The sequence below is a fragment of the Acromyrmex echinatior genome, chromosome 3, assembly GCF_024713525.1.
Source record: "Acromyrmex echinatior isolate Ae372 chromosome 3, ASM2471352v2, whole genome shotgun sequence".
Taxonomy (NCBI): Eukaryota; Metazoa; Arthropoda; class Insecta; order Hymenoptera; family Formicidae; genus Acromyrmex; species Acromyrmex echinatior.
Window position 1 is genome coordinate 18,186,798 of NC_141854.1, and position 23,642 is coordinate 18,210,439.

Consider the following 23,642-nt stretch of genomic DNA (forward strand, 5'->3'; position numbering starts at 1 on the left):
ATATATATATATATATTTCAATTTTCTTATTTCTGTTATAAAGAAAAAAATATGATCAATATTTTGGATAATACAGAAAAAGAAAATTTTATATATATATATATATGAGATACACACACACACACACACACACACACACACTTTCTTTTTACTCTTTTTTTCTTTTAATTGGCAGAATTAAAAAATTTTTTATCTTTTTGAATAATATGCAATTTAATTATATAATTATATTTTAAGAAGAATTGTAAAGCCACTACTATATACTTGAGTTAGAATAGAAAAGTTTTTCAGTAGAAATACACAAAGATATGTATCATTTACGTTTTATTTTATAAAAATTAAACATAGTATTACTTAATTCTTATTTTTTATTTTTTAGTACAATAATTTTTTTTACATACACAGGGCGATCTTATGCGCCCGTGTATTGACTGTGTTCCTGGTTAGTAATGTATCGATAAAATGTTTTATTATTATCACGTGTTAAAATCTCGGATATAAATTGAATATCTATATTACTGTATTATGATGAAATTTTTTTTATTATTTCAATGCCATATCAATTACATCAGCAAAATCATTAAAAAAAATGACACAAATGGAAATTAATAATAGGAGATTAATATAATGATTTGCATGATGTCGTAATCTTGCATGATGTAACATTTACTGTGTGATTTTATAATTGCATCAAATAACTTCCTGAAAAGATATTTGACAATAACATATATGCTATTCTCTTATCATCGCTTTGTTATTTAATTAAATTAATGTCTATTACTTTATTATAAAGACAAATCAGAGTTTACCAAGCCTCAATTACTTATGAATCCTATGTATATATAAAGTTTGTGATGAATGAATAGATGAATGCATAGATGTAAATATATATAAAGCTTGTCACTTCTACGTGTATCATTTCACAACTAGCTTTACTACGAAATAGTGCAGTTTGTTTAAGTGAGCATTTAAACGATTGAAGTCGAAGACGAGCAATTTACAGGTCAGTGTATTCAATTATTCTTTATCAATATTATATCCTTTTGATACTAATTTTCGAGATTTGTTGATGAAAATTTTGAGCAAAGTCATAACGTAACAAACGTTATAATTACATTATAATACATTTTTTGATACATTATTGAAAACATGGGATTATCTTGCCAATGATGGAATGAGATGTGTGAAAAAACATATAAATAAAAATAATCTTAATTAATGAATTCTATGATATGTATATACAACTTAATATATAGTGTGACAATTAAATTTCCAGACTGAAGCCATCAAAAACTCACAAAAAAAATTGAAAATATTTATTTATATCATCACAAAAAGTTGAAAATATTTGTTTAATTACAGAAATTAGATTTGAAGATCGTTAAACCGTAAGGCGTGGAAATCATAATATGAGGGTATTTATATACTATGAAATAACCCATGCCATAATAAAAATCCCATGTCATAATAAAAATCTAAAGTTGCTAAAGTATAAATGTTATTGTACAATAATAAAAAGGACAATCGGAATAAACGTCGAGTGCCTATTTTTGCAATCTTGATTTCAACTACCTGAACGAGTTCTGGGTATAATATATCGTATACTCATTTTTTGCTGGCTGTGTTTGTTTGTATTTAAGAAACATTAAATAACGTTTTTTAGTAGTAATACTAATATACTTTGCGTTTTACTATCGATTTCTCGGCGCATCTCATATTAGGAATACAATTTTTTGACTTAGCGATTTTCGCTCACTTTTTACATTTCTTTAATTTTCAAAAAAAATGGGATTTGAATTAAATTTTATATAACATTATCTTAAAGCTTATTATTCCCTTCAAAATGACCCATTACTTTTTTTAATTCTACTCATAGATTTCTAGCATTTATCCAAAATGAACTCGGTTAATAATAGGGGCCTTTCCTCTAATTATATATCGAGAATATTTATAGAAAATCTTAACTCAATTTTTTGAATTATAAGGCTTAAAAGTTACAATACCGCTGGCATTAGCATTACGCATGGTATCCAATCGACGACTACGACCTCTTGAATGTTGCTCCGGATAATATTTGTCAAGATGAAGGTTATTGGAGATTTTTTCCTCTTATTTTTATTTTTAAAAATGAATTTTCAGTGCAAAAAACGAAAATAAGAGAAACAATCTCCAATGATCTTGATCTTAACAAATGTTATCCAGGGCATAATCCTGAATAACATTCAAGAGGTCGTAATTGTCGGTCGGATATCTTGGGTAATACTAATGATGGTACTGCAACTTTTAAATGTTTTAACTCGAAAAATACTTGATGAAAATGAACTTCATTATAGTATTTCAAAAAGCTTTTGATATTGGCTATTAGATTCTAGAATCAAAAATAGGATGTTCAATTTTAAAAAATCGATGTGACCTTGACCTGACTTTAGCGACGCCACCTAAGGTTAAACTGACCAGATTAATGAATAGATCTTTTTAAACCTTACAATTTTTGTCTAAAACATTTTTCTCAAAAATGCATACTTTCTGAGATATTTAGCCGGCCCGGAATTTTTGGCGGGCACTGTACATGGTATGTCTATGAAATCATAATGGAACTTGAAAGTAATATAAAAAATATATATATATAAACCAGCCAGGTCACTCTTAAAGTTCAGTAATAATAAAAAAGGCAAATAAGAGTCGATTCTTTAAAATATAAACGTATAAAAATTATTAACAGGAGTTTAAATATATACATATTATAATATCTCAGTTTTTCATTATGCCTTTTTCATCGTTATATTGTTATTGAACTTTAAGAGTCCTTGACTGGTTTATATATATATTTCTAAACGTATACAAATTATTAATAAGAGTTTAAATACATACATAATGAAAAACTGAGATATTATAATATGTATTAGGTGTTGGAATTAATTCGTAGCGTTTTTAATGAAAGAATGTTATTTATTTCACATGAGCATTAAAAAATACATTAATGAAAGTACTTCCCATCACTTGTAAAACGCTACGAATTAATTCCAACACCTAATATATATTTAAACTCCTGTTAATAATTTTTATACGTTTATATTTTATGTATGTATTATGTATGTATTTAAATTCCTAATAATAATTTTTATACGTTTATAAAAATAATATAACTTACTTAAGGAAACAATTTAGAACACGAATTGTACTTGCAAGTAATTGAAGGGTAATAATTAAATAATTTTTACTGTGTAACGTTGACAGGACACATTATTTGATAGCTCGTACAACTATTCAAGGCCATACATTTCTGACTTATATATTATATATTGTTTCCGTGAATGCAAATTTAATTTAAATTAAAGAGAGAGATTAAAATATTTTTTTCCTACTTTTTATAACAAAAGAGAGATAAAAAATATGGTAATTGAGATTAATGTTAATTTATACATTAGGATAAATATATTATTATCAGAGTAAATTTATAAATTCACTAATGGCTCGTAAATTACAAACATAAAATACAAAGAGCATTCGGCTACGCGCAGGATTTTTTGCGAATGTCATATATTTAAAATTCTTACATATATATCGTCATATGTTAAAATATAATACATCATATTAAAATACTTCATCTTACATTAAAGATACAAAGTTATCAATGTTTCGATCTATACCAATCATCTTCAGTATACAATATAAATAATATAAAAATAGTTCGCAGTCATAAGATTAAAAGATTCAATTTTAATTCAAATCTATGCTTGTGTATGTTGTCGAAAAATTCTTGCTTCTATTTGTCTTAATGAGAGATTTTTATATTGAAACGTGAGAAATGCCAGATTTCTAGATTCTGTGCTTGTCACAACAAATTAAATTATTCTCCATCAATTAAGATTATCCTTTTTCATGTGAGACAATGTGACATAAAAGTCTCTCATTAAGACGAATAGAAGCAAAAATTTTTCGACAACATATGTAAGCGTAGATTGAACTAAAATTTATAGTTAATTTATTTTTTTAATCTTATGATTAAGAATCATTGATTTTTTATTTTAATTTCCTTTCAACAATCTTTAATCTTATGACTGCGAACTATTTTTATATTGTATACTGAAGAGAGAGAGAGAGAGAGAGAGAGAGAGAGAGAGAGAGAGAGAGAGGAGAGGAGAGGAGAGGAGAGGAGAGGAGAGGAGAGGAGAGGAGAGGAGAGGAGAGGAGAGAGAGAGAGGAGAGAGAGAGAGAGAGAGAGAGAGAGAGAGAGAGAGAGAGAGAGAGAGAGATGGCCCGATAAGCCGAAACGTCTATAATTTGTAAAACGTCTATAATTTGTAAAACATCTTTAACGTAAGAATGTTAAATATATGACATTCGCAAAAAATATCCTGCGCGTGACTGAATGCTCTTTGTATTTTATATTTATTATCAGAGTATTAAATAGAAAGTAAGTAGTCATTGATAATCATAATTATAAATATATCACTTAAAATCAGTAAGATTTCATTGAAAAAATTAATTAGTAAATTAATTTTTTCAATAAATAATATTAGAAAGTAAAAAGTAGTTATTATGAACAGCAAAATTAGCACAAAATATACATAGCAAAAAATGTCACAGTTACATAACAATTATAGTTACGTCATAGTAACATACAAATGTCTGCTTTATTACAATATGATGTCACAGCAATATCATGGTCATGTGCGAATGATACATGTATTATTTTGTCATGACAATCTGACAGAGATATATTTTCTTCCTGACTATTGTGACTCTTGTGACGTGAATGTAACCCTTTGCTATGGGGGCAATATGAGCTACTCAAATCAGTGAACATCAGTGCAATAAAAAAAAATAGCAAATTGTAATTAAAGATCAGCATAACCGAAAATGGAATTATCAATGATTAGGTAATTGAGAAATAATTCTATTTTTATTTTACAATATTATATTTGATTTGCAATACTAGATATGTAAATTTACATCGAAATATTTAAGTATTAAGATCATAATCAAAAATAAAATTATTTCTCAATGATTATCTAATTTTTAATAAAAATTGATTTTCTAAAGAAATATATCTTACCTATACTGTAATACGTAATTCTTAGTAATTTTTATTGATTTCTTTCTAATTTTACAGTGAAATTTTATTTACATTGATTTATATAATTAATGACCTAGCAAACGCTAAATTCTATATTCACAACCGTACCCGAATATCACGATACAGTGAAAAAAATCACACAGAATTTAAATATCGATAAAATATTTAGAATATGAATATAGAATATGAATATAGAATATGAATATAGAATATGAATATAGAATATGAATATAGAATATGAATATAGAATATGAATATAGAATATGAATATAGAATATGAATGTAGAATATGAATATAGAATATAAATATAGAATTGCAAGAATTATTATATTCTTTGTATTAGGAAAATCATTTGTGAAAAAATAGTATACATTTCCGCCGATAGAGGACCGCGTCGAAGAGTATTCACTTGTTAATAAGAATTATGTGGGAGAGAATATATAAGGAGCGCAGCGCATTTTGCCTGCGAAGTTAAAATTGGGAAGGTGAAAGTGTGTATATAGTGTGTTTAAAAATTGATTCAGGAATGACTGAGTCTGGAATTTCTGAAAAAAATTAAAATTTTGCAGAACATACATGGAACATTCTTGGAATATATAACGATATACATATAAATGGAATTTTTAATCAATATTTGAATGTTACATTTATATTATATTTATATATCAGTTGCGTTTATATTCCGTAAATATTTTTTGAATATTCCGGGATACTCTTGAAACGATTATTTTTTTTAAATTTTAGAAACCTTTTGCGAATATTTCAGGAATATTTAGCTGGAGAGATACAGGATTCATAAGGACAGCGTGAGTGTTTTATACTAAAAATTAGTGAAATACTCATTGATTCTTAATAAAATGCTATTTTTTATCAGTTTTAATTAATAATATTTTCACTGGTACAATTTTAGAAAATAACAGGAATGAGTAAGTAAAAATAGGCATGATGGATTCAACATAATATGTGATATTGAATGATTGAACACACCGAATATTAACATCCTCATTACACGGTAAAAAATGCCTAACTTTGTCTCTTCAATTACGTACAGGTTTTGTGTTTCTAATTTATTTGTTTACTAGTTATAACACTTTGCAATTATAATTCTCTGAATATATTGCATATGCAATATATATATATATATATATATATATATATATAAGCATAATAAATAACATTACTTTAAATACGAAGCGCTATTACGGTCTGAGTGTTGAGATGTTGAACTCTAATATACATATTCGTATAAATGAATTAATTTCAGAAATGATAATTACGTGCCGATATGGATCGGACTTTCAACGCAATCAATCTGAAATATTAATAATCTCCCCAAATTTTCCAAATTAATTTTAAAAAACTGTAATAAGCTTATTGCGAAAAATATTGCCTCGGCCGGGAATCGAATCCGGGAATCTCTTGCATTCCGTGCGGCACATAATTATCATTTCTGAAATTAATTCATTTATATGAATATATATATATATATATATATATATATATATATATATTTATATTAGTTCAACATCTCAACACTCAGATCGTAGTAGTGCTTCTTATTTAAAATAATGTTATTTAACATAAACGGTCTAGTTTCCAATCTTATTAATAATAATTAAATATGAGCATTATATAATTTATACATAGATAATAACAACATATATAATAATAACATATATTTAACATATTTAACATATTTAAACAGTTTTAAGTAACACATTTGTTTAAACAATAAAAAATTAATTAATAAATTAAACATTTATTTAAATAGAGAGAATCAAAGTTTATTAGAAAGAAATAAGAAATTAATTGGAATCTTAGATAGAAGTACATGATTGCGGTTCGCAATAGACAGCTTCAACGCAAAATAAATTAATCAAAAAGAAAAAAAGAAAAGCGATTTCTCATATTATTACACTTTTAATTGAAGCAGCGTCTTTAACAAAGAAATGCATTTATATTGAATACAGAATGACTTAAGAAAGAAACGATGATAAAGTAGATAAAAAATAAAGAGAGGAAATGATGGAAAACAGTGAAGGAAAAGACCGAAATGAGTGAGGAAAACCGGCCGAAAAAACAGAGAGAGAAAACGTGAATAATTCTTGCCATAAACAATAAATTATCATAAAGAATCGCATTTTGTGACACGGCGGGAAAGAAACGATTTGTTGGGGAAATTCTCCAATCCTAATTTTAATTTCAGTGATGGCCCTAGAGACGTTGACATGGCTAAATTTAAGCTTTGTGGAGAACATCCTGCGAAAGTCAGAAGAAGATGATTCGATTCAGATGATCGATATGTCTATAAAACCAGCCACGAAGAAAGGTGACAACTATTTTAGCGATATGATCAGAATTATGATTGAATTTTCACGTAATCAAGGCGGTCATAAGATTAAAGAGAAAAAATCGATTATTATCAAACTCTCACCTATAATTGAAAGTATTCGACAAAAATTCGTAAGTTGATTTAATGTATACATTTTTAATACATACAAAGATTATATATATATATATATATATAGACAGAGAGAGGGAGAGAGAGAGAGAGAGAGAGAGAGAGAGAGAGAGAGAGAGAGAGAAAGAGAGAGAAATATCAAACTTATAATGAATGATTTTATTATATCGGATTAGATTTTTATCATGTAACGAAAAGATTAGGATATAATTTATATTTAAGTAATTAGTGGTTAAAAATAAAATCAGTGATTGAAAATAAAATTATTTTTATAAATTAAATTCGAATATACATATAAAAAAAGAGAGAAAACAAATATACATGTATTTAATAAAATGTTTTTCACTTGTTTTAAAATTAATTTTAATTTGTAAGACAAAATTATTATTTATTTGACATCAAGAAGCTAAAAATTTCTACTACACAAATTTTTATTTAGACCTTAAATTTATATAAAAAAAATAATTACATGCTTGTTAGATTAAAAGATTCCATTTATTAATTTTAAACTTGTTATAGATCAAAGAATCAGGTTCTTTTCACACCGAAATATCAATGATGTCAGATACCTTAAATAAAATGAATAAGTTGTTAGAGCCTAAGTACCGTTTAAGCGGAAAAAGCCTATACGTGCAAAACGAACATCCAACGTTTCTTGTGATAGAAGATCTCATGTTTCTTGGTTTTCGAATGGCCGATCGTTTGTCTGGTCTTGACCTAACTCATTCCGTATTGGCGTTACAAGGACTTGCCAGATTTCATGCAGCCTCTGTCGCCGTATGTGAGAAGGTAAATCACGCGTGATTCAGTCATAATATTGCAATTGTTAAGAATTTAAGTCAATAGCATGAATGCCAGAACAATCTCAGGAATAAATCTTTTGCATTAATATAAGCAATTTAATATTATATGTGAAAATATATGTGAATATTACTTTGATTGCGCATGAATATTGCATTGCTACGAAATTTTTTTGTGTTATATTATTTGAAGTATTTGTTAAAAATATGATAAATAATATGATAATCACGGAGATATTTTAAAGCTTCATATAAGAAACATTATTTTAAGGTGGCAAATAATTATAACTTTAATTGCTATAAATTTTATCAAGAGATAATTTTAAATAAAACTTATAGAACGCTTTAGGAGATCAAATATTTAATATATTTTATAATTGTATAGAGAATTATTTATAATTCTATAGCATAATTTCTAATTATCATATGAGAGTTCCATTTTAATATTTATTACAAACGTATTATATTGTCTTTATTGAGACATATTTAATTAAGAAAATAATTTGGGAACATATCTTTAACGAAAAAAGCTATAATTTACTCATAAAAATATATAAAATTATTTTTTACAATTAGTATAAAATTATTTTTTACAAAAAATAATCAACTTTTCCTTGACTGAAATATCATGCCTATGTTAAATACTTTCAAAATAAAAACAATTAGAAAAAAAAGATATGTATCTCTTTTAGCTTAAAAAAGGATACATATTTATTTAATTGTAATCAATAAGTCTTTTGCATTTGCAAAATCTTAATTTGAAATTAAAATATTAAATATTCAATATTAAAAATTATAATGAATAATAGCTTGCCTTATAATTTTTTCTAGAAACGATCTATCTTCTAAATTTGATAAAAAATTGTATGTTAATAAAATTATTGTCGTAAATAATTTGCTGTACAATTTCATTTATACAACATTCTCAATTTTCACATAATCCGTATAATAAACTTAATTATTTTAGTCAAATGGATAAATATCAATATTCTTTATTAAAAATATTTTAATATATTTAGGAACCAAAACAAAAAGAGTATTCGAAAGGAATGTTTTACCATCAACATCCACCAGAACTGCAAGCTTTTTTCGTTATGGGTACTAAAGCTTTAGCAGATGAGATTGCAAACTGGCCAGAAGTGAAAAAGTAAGATTAGCATACCTAAATAGTATTTATTGTTTTATTGCTTATTTAATCTTTATTATAACATTTTATATGACACAAGAGAATGAGGATTTAATACGAAAAAATTAAACATGTTAATGTAAGCAGCAAATGGCAAATATAAGTATAAATTGCATCATTTAAAGCGTAATATTTGTGTGAGTTTTACATAATTTTACACAATTTTATGTTTATGTGATTTTTCGTATCGCTAGATATTCGGAAAAAATTGCTAAACTCTCCGATCACATATATCAAATAGCAGAAGATGCAGTCAAGACTTCTAAGGATGATTTCAAAGTTATTAATCATGGTGACTGTCATCTAAACAATATGTTGTTTAAATACGATAATGATGGCAAACCTATTGATCAGATTTTTGTAAGTACCATCACGTTTGTATTTCAGATTGTTGGTTCCAGTCCAGCGTTGTATATCAATATATGTGTTTACAACCTTATAATTCAATCTTCTTCTTCAAATCTTAGGTTCAATAAAATTTGTATCTTCTTTCCCTAGGTTTTGAATTAATATGTAGTTCCAAGTCTAATATACAGCTCCAGGATCTTCTTTAGATTCTTAAGCTTCATATAAGTCCTTATAGGATTCATTTAGAATGTGCATCTTTTTAATCATGCTTCTTTGATTAATCTTTTCTTATAAAATGAGATATATGTGAGAAGACAGTCCGGATCGAATCTGCTGTCTGTTGATTTCTATTATAAGTTGGAATAACTGTTTTTATACGTTTATATATATATATATATATATATATATATATATATATGTATATATAAACAAGTGATGAACACGTGTGTATATATATATATATATATATATATATATACGTGTTTATCACTTGTTTTATGAATAAAAATATTAATCTTGTTTTATAAGAATTAAACTTAAATAAAATAATTCATAAAATTTTTAATTTATATTTGCATATGATATGATTTATTGTTGACACGAATTTACTTGAAAATATATTACTTTAATTTAGAAAAATATAAATCATTATAAACATAATTTAAATATAATAACATAGTTCAATCACTTATTTATTCTAATTATCTATATTTCTAAATTTTTATTATAATTGAATGCAATGATAAAAGTTTCCGTAAGAATAAACAAAACAAATAGATAATTTCGAAAGATATTATTATGGTATTAACGTATTTCAATTATCTGCAATTTAATTATCAAAACAAAGGTGGTAATAATAGGAGAAAATGCAATCTATAAATAATACAATAAATCCATTTGTTTAATTGCATTCTGCTATTGCATTCATCGCCTGTTTTTTCGCGCATTATCAATCGCGCAAATTATTAATTATTTATCGCAACTTCCTAAACGTAACATTTCTAAACGTCCTACTTCCGACAATAGAGTTTATTTCCAATCTATTTGCAGAGAACTCAAAACATTGATTAATCAAGAAAATTTAAATATAATTATAGGTAGACTTCCAAATGTGCATCTATACGACGCCGGCAGTCGATCTTAATTATTTTCTCAATACAAGTCCTTCCATGGATGTCGTGGAAAATGAGAGAAATACTTTATTAAACGAATACCTTGGCATCTTGTCGGCGACTATGAAACAATTGAACTGCAAGACACAGCCGCCCACCATGGAAGAATTGAAAGCTATTCTAAAGCGAAGTGCTAGCTATGGAATGATAATATCCTTCACGATTTTACCGCTCATGCTGTGTAGTAAGAGTGAATCGAAAGATTTGGATGAGATTATAAGTACGGGTACTTTTATAAATCCAGGTTTACAGAGTGAAAGTTATAAAAAATTAATGATAAAGAAAATTCCATTATACGACGAGTGGGGTTTACTAGGATAATTCTATATATATAGGTGCGCAACTAAGTTCGCTGTTTGTCAACAGATGGCTCCAGCAGTAAGTGCTGGTTTTATCGTGATGATTTATACGAGCTCTGCTAGAAAGATGGGAAAAAGTAGTAGCGATGGGCAATGATTCATTTATAACCATTTTTTCACAATAAAGTTGCATTTTCATCAAAATAACAGCGAGAACTTAGTTGCGCACCTAATATATGTACAATATATATGTGAATATATCGATATTTAATTAGAATTAGATTTTGGTTAATACATAACAAGAATAAATTATATATTGCATTAGAATATTTAATACATTAATTATAAATTTAGCTTTTCTGATGCCTTGTTATCTACTATCACATAAATCTTCAAGATAGTCAAATATACTTAAATTTAAAATAAATTTATGTACATAACATTTTTTAAAATAATTCTAGTTTCGAATATCTACTGTACTGTATACATGCGACACTGTATACTGGGTATTTTACGAAAATAAATAACAAAATGTGAAAAACAATTAAGTAGAAACAAAATTGCTATTGAGCTCGCGTACTACAGTGCATATCTTTCATGTGGAATTAATTGCATTATTTTAAATAAAACATTTGTTAATAAAAAAAAAAAACACTTTTGGAAGGAAAAAATTATTAAAAATTTGTTTACGTGATTTTAGTTTAAGAGACAATAAAGTACATAGGTTTTGTTGTTAAAGATTAAAATAAACTATACAATGTTAGTGTAAGATTTATGAAGATTATTTATATATATATATTATATATGATTTAATTTATTTTAAATAAAGGATAATTAATGTCCACTCAAATGATTCCGCTCAAAATGATATCGAATAATTACATAATCTTTATTATGATCGAACAATGTAATTTTGGTTATTTACGTCCATAACATATAAACAGTTGGAAATCATTATTTTGCTAGCATAAATGAACGAATTTTGTAAGAAAGATTATATTACTGACGAAAATATAACGTACTCATATAATTCAAGTTGAACACAAGTTATTATAACATCAAAGTGATAATTAAATTATTATATCACTTTCCAATCTACAACGATTCATTTTGACGTCGTATTTTTATTATTCTACTTGGATAGTTTTATCAAAATTAAATAATAAGCAAACTTAATAAAACTATTATTAGATATATGCAAATTTTTTTCAGCTTTATATCATGTCGCTTATGCGTGCTACGAAATTAATTATCATGACATTCTGTTAAAAAAAAGAAAGAAAGATGAAGAACAATTTAATTATTTTTATAATTAATTAATAAAAGAAGATCGTAAATTTGCAATAAACAATGAATTTTTTGTCGGTTCCTGATTCTATGATTAAATCTGCGTAACCAGATAAAAATACATTATTCTGTATATTAACTATTATATATATATCTGTATACTAAAGTCGTATTAAATCTTGTAAAGAAAAGCATTCAAATATCCTCCAGTGATTTTGGTGAGCTTTGAATATATTAAATTGTATTCTGAACTAAAATATTATTTAGAAATTTTATTCTGACAAAACTGTCGCGTTATAGCGAATCATTTTAATCCAATTACAATTTTTTATTAATTCGTGATGCTTTTATTGTGGAATTATTTAATAATTTGTCGAGGAAGATAAAATCTAATTACAGGTGACGTGATTTGCATAAATGTCGTAATGTTTACAATGCGATTTTTTTTTTGATGACGCATGCAGCGATGTTAATTAATTTTCTGCATCGGAAAACATCGTGCTATCGTCTTATTGTTCTGTAGATTAGTGTTTATTGCTTGACTGAAGGACAAACTTGCAGTTTAATTGACTAAGACTCAGTTATTCAAGATTCTGATGGAGGCACAAAGCCCATGATGAATGAATAGATGAATATACCGACGTAGATATAAAGCTTGTAAATTCTATTCTTTGTGTATCATTTCGAGACTGGCTTTAGGAAACTGTACAGTGAAATAAGCATTTAAGAAAAATAAACGATTGAATTCGAAGACGAATAATTTCAGGTTAGTTACTTTAGTGTATTGTTTATTATTAATACTTTATATACTTTTTGCACTAGACTGCATTAGAACATTTTTTCTCGCTATGATATATTTATACATATACATATATTTATTTCATTTTAAGTTCTAAAAGTGTAGTTCATAGAAAACAGGAAACTTTTTTTTATTCTCTTGACATTGATATTCACAGTAGGAGTTTATTGAGAAAAATTTTAAATAAAGTTCCAAACATTGAAATATCATAGTGAATTCTTTGATTTTACATATATGTAAAAAGATTTTTTCTCGACCCATTATAATACATTTCAAAAATATAAGATTATAAATAATGCATAATGATATGTATGTGAAACATATACAAATAAAGGAAGCTTAATGAATTTTATGATATAAAATTTAATATACTGAAAATCAATAAGTTTTAAAAGTGAAACCATAAAAAAATACATAAAAAAATTGAGAATAATTATTAAATATTTATCATTTTGCAATATAATTCCTATTCTTATTCGATTAACATTTATATCATTATATAACGAATCGAATGTCCATATATGGAAACTTCTTCCGAATCATCTTTTTCAAATTTCCTTCCTGATTATTGATTCAGATATCTTCTGAGACATACACATCTAAAAAATATCTAAAAGATGTCATAAAAACATCTGTTAGAGTACATTGCTCATTATCTGAATGCCAATGTGATTTAGCACCAGCATGAATTGTATTCTTAGAAGAGTTAAATTGCAACATTACGTAACTAGCAAACGCTACAAAATGTAACACAGTAAATTAAAGTCAATTAAAAGTAACATCGAGAAAACAGTTCTAATTTTAGACTCAAGAAACTATTATGTGACATATGTATTATATAAGTTATATTTAAAATGTCAAATGTAATACTGTGACATTGAAGATATTACTTTTAATTGGTGTTTATTGAGAAGAAGATCTTAAAATTTCATTTAGGATAATTTTACTTAAGACAGTATTTTTACAGACAACTTTAAAAGACATATAAATAATTTTTTATAAATAACTTTTTCTTTAAATAATCTTACATTTTAACACATAATATTTAAAAAATTGAATATTTAATACAAAATTTTAGTACAAATAACGACTATTCTTGTGTATTTCTTAAATTAAATAAGATAAATATTTTGAAACTAACGTGGTTCTAATATTAACACATATAAAAAATAAGAGCATAAAAAACCACAGCACAAGTTATAGTTTGTGATATTTAATTATTATTACATTCATTAAAACATTAAACGTTTCGGCCACAATCTGGCCATCTTCAGTAATTCAATAATATTCTTAAAACGCAGAGTTACATCTAATTGACATTAAATTCAACAGTCGAGAGTTGTAATTAAATAAACATGTTCTTTTGTATGTGAAGATGCTTCATGCAGTAATGTTACACGGTCAATTGTCATATCAAGAAAAGTGTAGAACAAGAATTTCCTGATTCTAAATAAAATTGTATATATTAAAATCTTCTAGTCAGAATATAAAGAAATAGAATCATTACCTGTTTTACAGCAAAAAAACCAAACGATGAATCTCGAATATTTCTTTTACACAGTTAGAATTTTGTCGTGACATTATGTGTTGTTATTTGTCCTATCATATATTTTACCACTATTTATATATCTGAGTCAAAATTTTTAGAAAGTTCTAGAATTGTTTATTAACAGAAAGAGACATCCTTTTTTAGAAGAGGAAAATAAACCTCAGGCAAACCTTCCATGTCACTTTGCTTATTGATACCACTTGTTTGTCTTTTTATATGTATCATTTCCGAAATTCTTCTTTTCGCTAAAGATTATTCTCTATCTAAAATTCTTATATTATCCCAATCTAATTCATGTATCTCATTCATACGGTGACGTGAGACCACAGAAATTTCGGAAGAAGGTTTTCTTATATCAGCCTTATGTTCTTTAATCCGAGTTTTTAATTTCCTTTTGGTTTGGCCAACATAAGAAGATTCACAGTTTAAGCAATTAATTTTATAAACTACTCCGCATTGGTCATCCTTAGGCAAAGCATCCTTTCCTGTCTTAATAAATGTATTCAATTTATTCATTGGTTTATAAGCTATATTAAAACCGTACATATGTGAAAGTTTTTTAAATTTTTCCGAAACTTTGCCCAAATATGGTAACGTGAAAAATTTTTTAGAAGTAACATTAGAGTTACATTCATTATTAATTTCTTTAAGATTTTTATCTAAATTAGTTCTGTTTTCCAACGTTTTAATTCTATTATTTATTGTAGAAAATATAAACTTTAAAGGATAACCATTACTTAGAAACGTGTGAATTAATTTAGAGATGTTTTTTTCATGAAATATAGGATGGGATAAGAATAGAATTCTATCAAATTGCCCAATAATATAACTCATATCACGAAAGGCTTAAATTTACTGTGGACTTTGGCGATGATAACGGCATACATTTCCTAGATGTTAAATTAATGAGACAGGAAGGAAATATCATCTTCGATATTTATAAAAAACCTACCAATTCTGGGAGATATCTGAATTATTTTTCGAATCATCCGTTAGAACATAAAAGGGGAGTTATTATTGGGCAATTTGATAGAATTCTATTCTTATCCCATCCTATATTTCATGAAAAAAACATCTCTGAATTAATTCACACGTTTCTAAGTAATGGTTATCCTTTAAAGTTTATATTTTCTACAATAAATAATAGAATTAAAACGTTGGAAAACAGAACTAATTTAGATAAAAATCTTAAAGAAATTAATAATGAATGTGACTCTAATGTTACTTCTAAAAAATTTTTCACGTTACCATATTTGGGCAAAGTTTCGGAAAAATTTAAAAAACTTTCACATATGTACGGTTTTAATATAGCTTATAAACCAATGAATAAATTGAATACATTTATTAAGACAGGAAAGGATGCTTTGCCTAAGGATGACCAATGCGGAGTAGTTTATAAAATTAATTGCTTAAACTGTGAATCTTCTTATGTTGGCCAAACCAAAAGGAAATTAAAAACTCGGATTAAAGAACATAAGGCTGATATAAGAAAACCTTCTTCCGAAATTTCTGTGGTCTCACGTCACCGTATGAATGAGATGCATGAATTAGATTGGGATAATATAAGAATTTTAGATAGAGAACAATCTTTAGCGAAAAGAAGAATTTCGGAAATGATACATATAAAAAGACAAACAAGTGGTATCAATAAGCAAAGTGACACGGAAGGTTTGCCTGAGGTTTATTTTCCTCTTCTAAAAAAGGATGTCTCTTTCTGTTAATAAACAATTCTAGAACTTTCTAAAAATTTTGACTCAGATATATAAATAGTGGTAAAATATATGATAGGACAAATAACAACACATAATGTCACGACAAAATTCTAACTGTGTAAAAGAAATATTCGAGATTCATCGTTTGGTTTTTTTGCTGTAAAACAGGTAATGATTCTATTTCTTTATATTCTGACTAGAAGATTTTAATATATACAATTTTATTTAGAATCAGGAAATTCTTGTTCTACACTTTTCTTGATATGACAATTGACCGTGTAACATTACTGCATGAAGCATCTTCACATACAAAAGAACATGTTTATTTAATTACAACTCTCGACTGTTGAATTTAATGTCAACTAGATGTAACTCTGCGTTTCAAGAATATTATTGAATTACTGAAGATGGCCAGATTGTGGCCGAAACGTTTAATGTTTTAATGAATGTAATAATAATTAAATATCACAAACTATAACTTGTGCTGTGGTTTTTTATGCTCTTATTTTTTATATGTTTAAATAAGATAAGTTCCTTAATAAATATATAATATTACTTCAATTTGTTAATGCAATAATAATTATTATATATTATTTTAGACTTTAGACTAACAAGAAACGCAATACAATATATCTTATATACCAGAATCGAGGAACCGGAAAAAGGGAAAAAACGTAATAAATTTCGTCGTGAATAAATTAATTACTGCAAAAAATTGTTTTTATGTTTTGTAATACGACGAGAAGGACATGACTTTTCGAAAAAATTCCCCAATTCCAATTCTACTTTCAGAAATGGCCTTAGAAACATCGACATGGCTAAATCTGTGCTTCGTAGAGAAGATTCTACGAAAGTCGGAAAATGACAATTCGATTCAGGTGATCGATATATTTTCAAAACCGGCTACGGTCAAGGGTGACAACTATACTAGCGATATGATTAGGATTACTGTCGAATATTCACGCGGCTCTAAAATTAAAGAGAAAAAATCAATTATTGTGAAACTGTCGCCTGTCCTTGAAGGTGTTCGACAGAAATTAGTAAGTTAATCTAATATATATATATATACGTACAATGTTTCTAATATAAAAAGAAAGGATATATATATATATATATATATATATATATATAGAGAGAGAGAGAGAGAGAGAGAGAACAGGAAAATTTTATTACTTTGAAGTACATATATTTCTATTCAAAAAGATTCTAGGATACTTATTTTAGGATAATCAGTGATTAAAATGAAATTATTTTTATAAGTTAAGTTTACATAAGCGAATATACATTACTTTGTATTTAAAGACATTTGTTTCAAACCAAAAACTTGAAACTTTCCATTAAACAAATTTTATTTAGATTTTTACGTAGACCTATATATCACAAATAATTGCATGTTTGTTAGATTAAAAGATTACACTTGATTATTTTAAATAAATTTGTCACAGGTCACACAAGGAGGTTTCTTTCACACCGAGATGTTGATGATGTCAGATACTTTGGATAAAATGAACAAGATGTTAGGGACAAAGAATCGCTTGAGCGCAAAGATTTTCCACATGCAAAATGAAAATCCAGTACTTCTGGTGATCGAAGATCTCGCGTCTCTCGGTTTTCAAATGGCTGATCGTTTGTCTGGTCTTGATCTAGATCATTCCATATTGGCGCTTCACAGACTTGCCAAGTTTCACGCAGCCTCCGTAGCCCTATGCGAGAAGGTAAATCACATTCGCGATTCACAATCAGTCGCAGCATTTTGTTGCAATTATTAAGAATTCGGAACATCAATGACATTGACGAATGCAAGGACTATTTCAAGTTCAAATTTATGCGATAATATTAAATATAAAGAGCTCTTAATATTAAATATAAAAATTATACAATGGAATCAGTGGAACATCACTTTGCATTTCATAAAACTCGATTGCGAAGAATATGTAGTGTTTTAGGATTACGTGCGACACATCTGATATAATTCTACAGAGAGGAATTGTAATATTAAATACAAGAATTCCATTTTAGCTTATTCTGTAACATTTTAACTAATGATCTTTCGATTATATGATTATGCTGTCGTTACGAAGCTTTTTCATCGTGTAAAATACCTGCACAACAACAGCATAATCATATAATCGAAAGATCGTTAGTTGAAATATTACAGAATAAACTAAAAAGACCTTATAGCATATAAAGCGCTTTTGTGCAAATTTCGCCGCATTCTTATATATTTTTATTTAGCAATCTTTTAAATAAAATACTTTTTACTTTATACCTTTTAAATATTATTAGAGAGGATACAATTTTTTAATTATACTATATTATTTCAATTTCAAGAGTCCTACCATAACTACCATTTTTTGGCAATTTTTTAATTTGTATTTCTAGTGCTGAAATGGTTCTGAGTATAGTTTTGTACATACTGAAAGATTTTAGTAACTCTGGGAAATGAACAACTATCCAATCTGACTAATAATTTGAAATTTTGTTACGTACTCTACGTATTCTTTTCATTAGTATACAGTATTTATTTCGAAATATTAAATTTCATAGAAATAAATGTCTATATGTGATGTCGAGAATGAAATATTTGTTTTTAAAATTTAATTTAGCGTACTCTTTTATTAATGCATCTACGTAATGCAGTGCACTACTTGCATATCTGCTCGGAACTTTAACCTGTTTAAGACTTCAGTAAAAGTCATCTTAAAATCATTTTATGATAAAATTTTAAAGATGTTTCTTTTAAAATGTCTTTTTAAAATGCATATTAAGCTGTCTTCTAACTTTCTCTGAAAAAAAAGTCTGCTATAAATTTGTAAAGAAATTATATATTAAAATTATATATTAAAATTATTGTGTAGATTTCTTATACAGCTTGATCTATTTGATATTTTAAATTTTCGCATTACAAATCTAACTTTATAATCAAATGGATAAATACATCAAAATATTTTTTAATAAAAATGTTTTAATATCAGGAACCAAAGCAAAAAGAGATGTATACGAAAGGAATATTTTCTAATCAGCATCCGCCAGATATGAAAGAAATTTTCATTAAGAGTATTAAAGCTCTTGCAGACGAGAGTGTGAATTGGCCAGAAATGAAAAAGTAAGAATTTATATAAATAACAACATTTATTGCTTTATTTTTAAATTCAGAGTATTTTATTGTACATATATGATAATACTTATACATGATAATACTTATACAAGGCAGAACATGTTAAGAAAATTGCAAATATGTGTACGAATTACACGGTTGGGATTAATATTTATATTATTTTTACATGTTTCCATATAACTTTACATTTATTTGATTTTTATTGCTAGATATTCGGAAAAAATTGCTAAACTCGCTGATCATATATTTCAAATAGGATTGAATGCAACCCAGCTCTGTGAAGACGAATTTAATGTTATTAATCATGGTGATTGTCACGTGAATAATATGTTATTCAAATATGACAATAATGGCAAACCTATTGATCAGATATTTGTAAGTACTATTATATCATAAAAAAATCATGTACTCCCAAACATGTGCTCATTAATTTATTATAAACATGACTTTATATTGCGACGAAGATTAAATAAGAATTAAGTTAAATAAAACCATTCGTGAAATATTTAATATGTATTTACTTGTGATAAGACATGTCCTAAATAATACGCATATTGCATTAGATACTTTTCAGACATCTTTTAGATATAAGACATTTAAAAGTTACTCACCTAATGCAACATAAATATTATTTGGGGTGTTGAAATAGCGAATTTACTTTGAAAATGTATCTTATATATTTAGACAAATATAAATTTTATTATAAACAAATTAACGTAGCTTATCAGTCACTTTATTCCAATTATTTACATTTCTGAATATTTATTATAATTTTCATAGTTAAATGTAATGATATAAATTTACATAATAATAAATTAAATGAACAAATCCTGTTTCGAAAGACACTATTCCGGTATATGTCAATGCAACTTAATTATCCATAATTTCAATTAGAACAATCGAAAATACAAACCAAATAGACGATGATAGTGTAAGATATTTAAAATTATTGAAAATGAAGTATGTTTTGAATAAATGCATCGTATACAGGCATATTCATCTGTCGATGTTATCCATATGAGCTATCAACATTGTCGTCGCGACTTCATAAATATGACGTCCTATCCCCCCCCCCTCTCCCTCTATCACCCTGTCACTCTGTGTGTGTGTGTGTGTGTGTATGTGTGTGTAATAGAATTTATAGAATTTATCTCCAATAAAATCGTAGACTTAATTAAAAGATTGATGGAATGAAAAAATTAATTTTATTACAGGTAGATTTCCAAATAAGTGTCTACGCATCGCCGGCACTCGATCTTCTCTATTTTCTCAATTCAAGTATTTCCTTCGATATCATTGAACACAAAAGAGATGTTCTATTAAATGAATACCTTGATACCTTGACAACGACTATGAAGTTGTTGAACTGCAAGACGCAGCCGCCCACCATGAAAGAACTAAAGGCTTCCCTAAAACAAAGAGCTAGTTTTGGAATGATAACATCCTTCATTATTTTACCGTTCATGCTGTGCAGTAAAGCTGAAGCGAAAGATTTGGATGAAATATTGGGCACTGGTACTTATATAAATGCAGGTTTAAAAAGTGAGAGTTATAAAAATATATTGATAAAAAGAGTGCCACTATACGATGAGTGGGGTTTGCTAGATTTCTAATGAATACTTCATATTTAGAGATAAAACATTAATATAGAAAAAAAAAGTATAGGAAATAAAGATATTATATGTAAATATAATAAATATATTAAAATTAATAACAATAGACGAAAAGTGTTGACGTTATTTTAAAAAAGGGTTTTTTTTTAAACAAATAAACGTGAAATTGTATATAATGATATTTTTGGTTCGAAAAATTAAAAAATATTTTTTTATGATAGTTTTTATAATTTCAGTTTCACTTTTGATTCATTAAAGTTTTAAAATAATTTGTGATTTTTAAAAATATTTTATCAACATATCAGAGATAACAGTGTATATACATATATGTAGATATATTTTGTTTTGTTATGTAAATATATATTTAATTCAAGGAGCAGACTTCGAAAGTGCATTTTGTCCAAAATTTCATTTATAGAGTTAAATATGGCATAGCGTTTAGTATTTAAAAACTTAAATTTTAAGATATTTTATGATGTTCTGAAAAATTTCTACACCATCAATTTATGTGCTAAAAAAATCTTGACATTCGAAATGCATTATGTCCTTCAACTAGAAGCAAACAATATGTATTTATTTAATATTTTTAGCTCATTTAGCTCATTTAGCAATTTTGTTGAACAGATCTTACTAATTGACAAATTATTATTTAAGGCACGCATATTATTTTCTTGCGGTTTTCTGAAAATTATAAATTTTGAACAAAACGCATTTTCAAAGTCCATTCCTTATATGTTAACAAAGAAAATGACGTTAAAAGATATATATATATATATATATATAATATATATATATATATATATATATATATATATATATATATATATATATAATATTATTCTATGATACCAAAAATTATATATAAATTAATAAAGATATAAAATAAAGTATTTTAAGTTATATTAACATATTACAATGCGCACAAGAAAAATTAAAAAAGATTACAAAGTAATGAAATAATCGGATCCTATAATATGTTCTACGTAAGTTCTGAGATCTTTTTTCTAACTTTTGCTGATTCTAAAGTTGCAAATTATTTAAAAAAATTAAAAAAAAAGTTCCTAAACGTTTAGTTTTGCTAACGATCAGTTAAATTCATATTCTGATTTCTTATGTGCAAGACTACATTACGTACAATTATTGTAATCCATTATTATTGATTAAGTTAATTAATAATAATAGTAAATTTTTAATATTAAATTTATTTTAATATTGAATTTGATTTGAACTGAGGCAAGTGTTACATTTATTTTTTTCGCCAATGACAATCCTCTTCCTTCTATCCTTCAATGCATACAATCGCCATATATTATAATAAGAATATCTAACATAATATCAATCAGTTCATAGAATGAAACAGAAATATACAATAATAATCAAATGCAATTAATGTGTAGGAATATATATATTTGATTGATATTTTACAAAATTTTACATTTTCAAATAACAGCACGATTAACGCGCTTTAGTATCGATTTTTGTGCGGCGTAATGTTTACGCACTGTCAACGTACTGTCATTCAACTTTGAAATTCTGTTCCGACAGATCAGTGTCACTCCGAATATCTTCAGTATTTTTTTTTTTTGGAATGCAATTGTGATAAGTAATAGATAATACTAAACATCGTATATTACACAATTGTTCACGCAATTATTATATTATCTTGCACGGTTGTTAGTTGATTTTGTAAATGGATCGAAATGACAATTCATGTATCATAAATGTTTCATGCAATTTAATCATTTAAAATTGAAACAAGATAAAAAATAAGATTTATAACTGTTTCATGATGGTTTACGGTAGTTATTTTTGTTTAATACAAAGTTTTTCTTCCGTTTGAATTTTTATACATATCTCTATACATTTTTAACTGTATCATATAAATTAGAAATAAAGTAACGTTAATAAATAATGTTACGCAAATAACACAATTTATGTAATTCCATAATTAACAGTTACATAATTACAGTTTATGTAATTAATAACAATTTAATTAATTTCTCGTTTTCGTGCATCGTTCACGATATCGACAAAAATGTATAAAAATTAAGCGTTTGAGAATTTTATGATTGTTTACGACAATGATAATAAACCGGAAATAAATAAAAAAATTATTTTTCATTCTTATTAATATCTAGCCAACTTGATTGATGTCGTAATCACATCTTACAGAAATTATAATAAAAAGTTTATCTTTTCTACTTATACTAAATTTGT

The 23,642-nt window shown here is 26.2% G+C and overlaps 2 protein-coding genes across 13 annotated transcripts; both read left to right on the plus strand.

Annotated features, from left to right (window-relative positions):
• Nucleotides 1–853: 853 nt before the first annotated feature.
• LOC105151487 (uncharacterized) lies at nt 854–11,999 on the plus strand. 10 transcript variants are annotated; one of them, XM_087404163.1, is made up of 9 exons: nt 854–1,003; nt 5,848–5,887; nt 5,992–6,007; nt 7,052–7,175; nt 7,288–7,544; nt 8,062–8,331; nt 9,362–9,489; nt 9,723–9,888; nt 10,974–11,999. In XM_087404163.1, exons 5-9 carry the CDS (start codon nt 7,290–7,292, stop codon nt 11,367–11,369), a joined length of 1,215 nt encoding a protein of 404 aa, XP_087260289.1. In that variant the 5' UTR covers nt 854–1,003; nt 5,848–5,887; nt 5,992–6,007; nt 7,052–7,175; nt 7,288–7,289; the 3' UTR covers nt 11,370–11,999. The 10 variants fall into 10 exon arrangements, with proteins under 10 accessions (XP_087260289.1, XP_087260284.1, XP_087260285.1 ...); XM_087404162.1 differs by lacking the exon at nt 854–1,003 and adding an exon at nt 5,525–5,765; XM_087404164.1 differs by lacking the exon at nt 854–1,003 and adding an exon at nt 5,525–5,765 and having other exon boundaries at nt 5,858–5,887.
• Nucleotides 12,000–13,212: 1,213 nt separating this feature from the next.
• Nucleotides 13,213–22,658, plus strand: LOC147910304 (uncharacterized). Of its 3 annotated transcripts, XM_087404156.1 has the most exons (7): nt 13,213–13,400; nt 17,294–17,368; nt 17,487–17,734; nt 18,140–18,409; nt 19,670–19,800; nt 20,022–20,187; nt 21,027–22,658. In XM_087404156.1, exons 3-7 carry the CDS (start codon nt 17,489–17,491, stop codon nt 21,423–21,425), a joined length of 1,212 nt encoding a protein of 403 aa, XP_087260282.1. In that variant the 5' UTR covers nt 13,213–13,400; nt 17,294–17,368; nt 17,487–17,488; the 3' UTR covers nt 21,426–22,658. The 3 variants fall into 3 exon arrangements, with proteins under 3 accessions (XP_087260282.1, XP_087260281.1, XP_087260280.1); XM_087404155.1 differs by lacking the exon at nt 17,294–17,368 and having other exon boundaries at nt 13,218–13,400; XM_087404154.1 differs by lacking the exons at nt 13,213–13,400; nt 17,294–17,368 and having other exon boundaries at nt 17,444–17,734.
• The last annotated feature ends 984 nt before the right edge of the window (nt 22,659–23,642 follow it).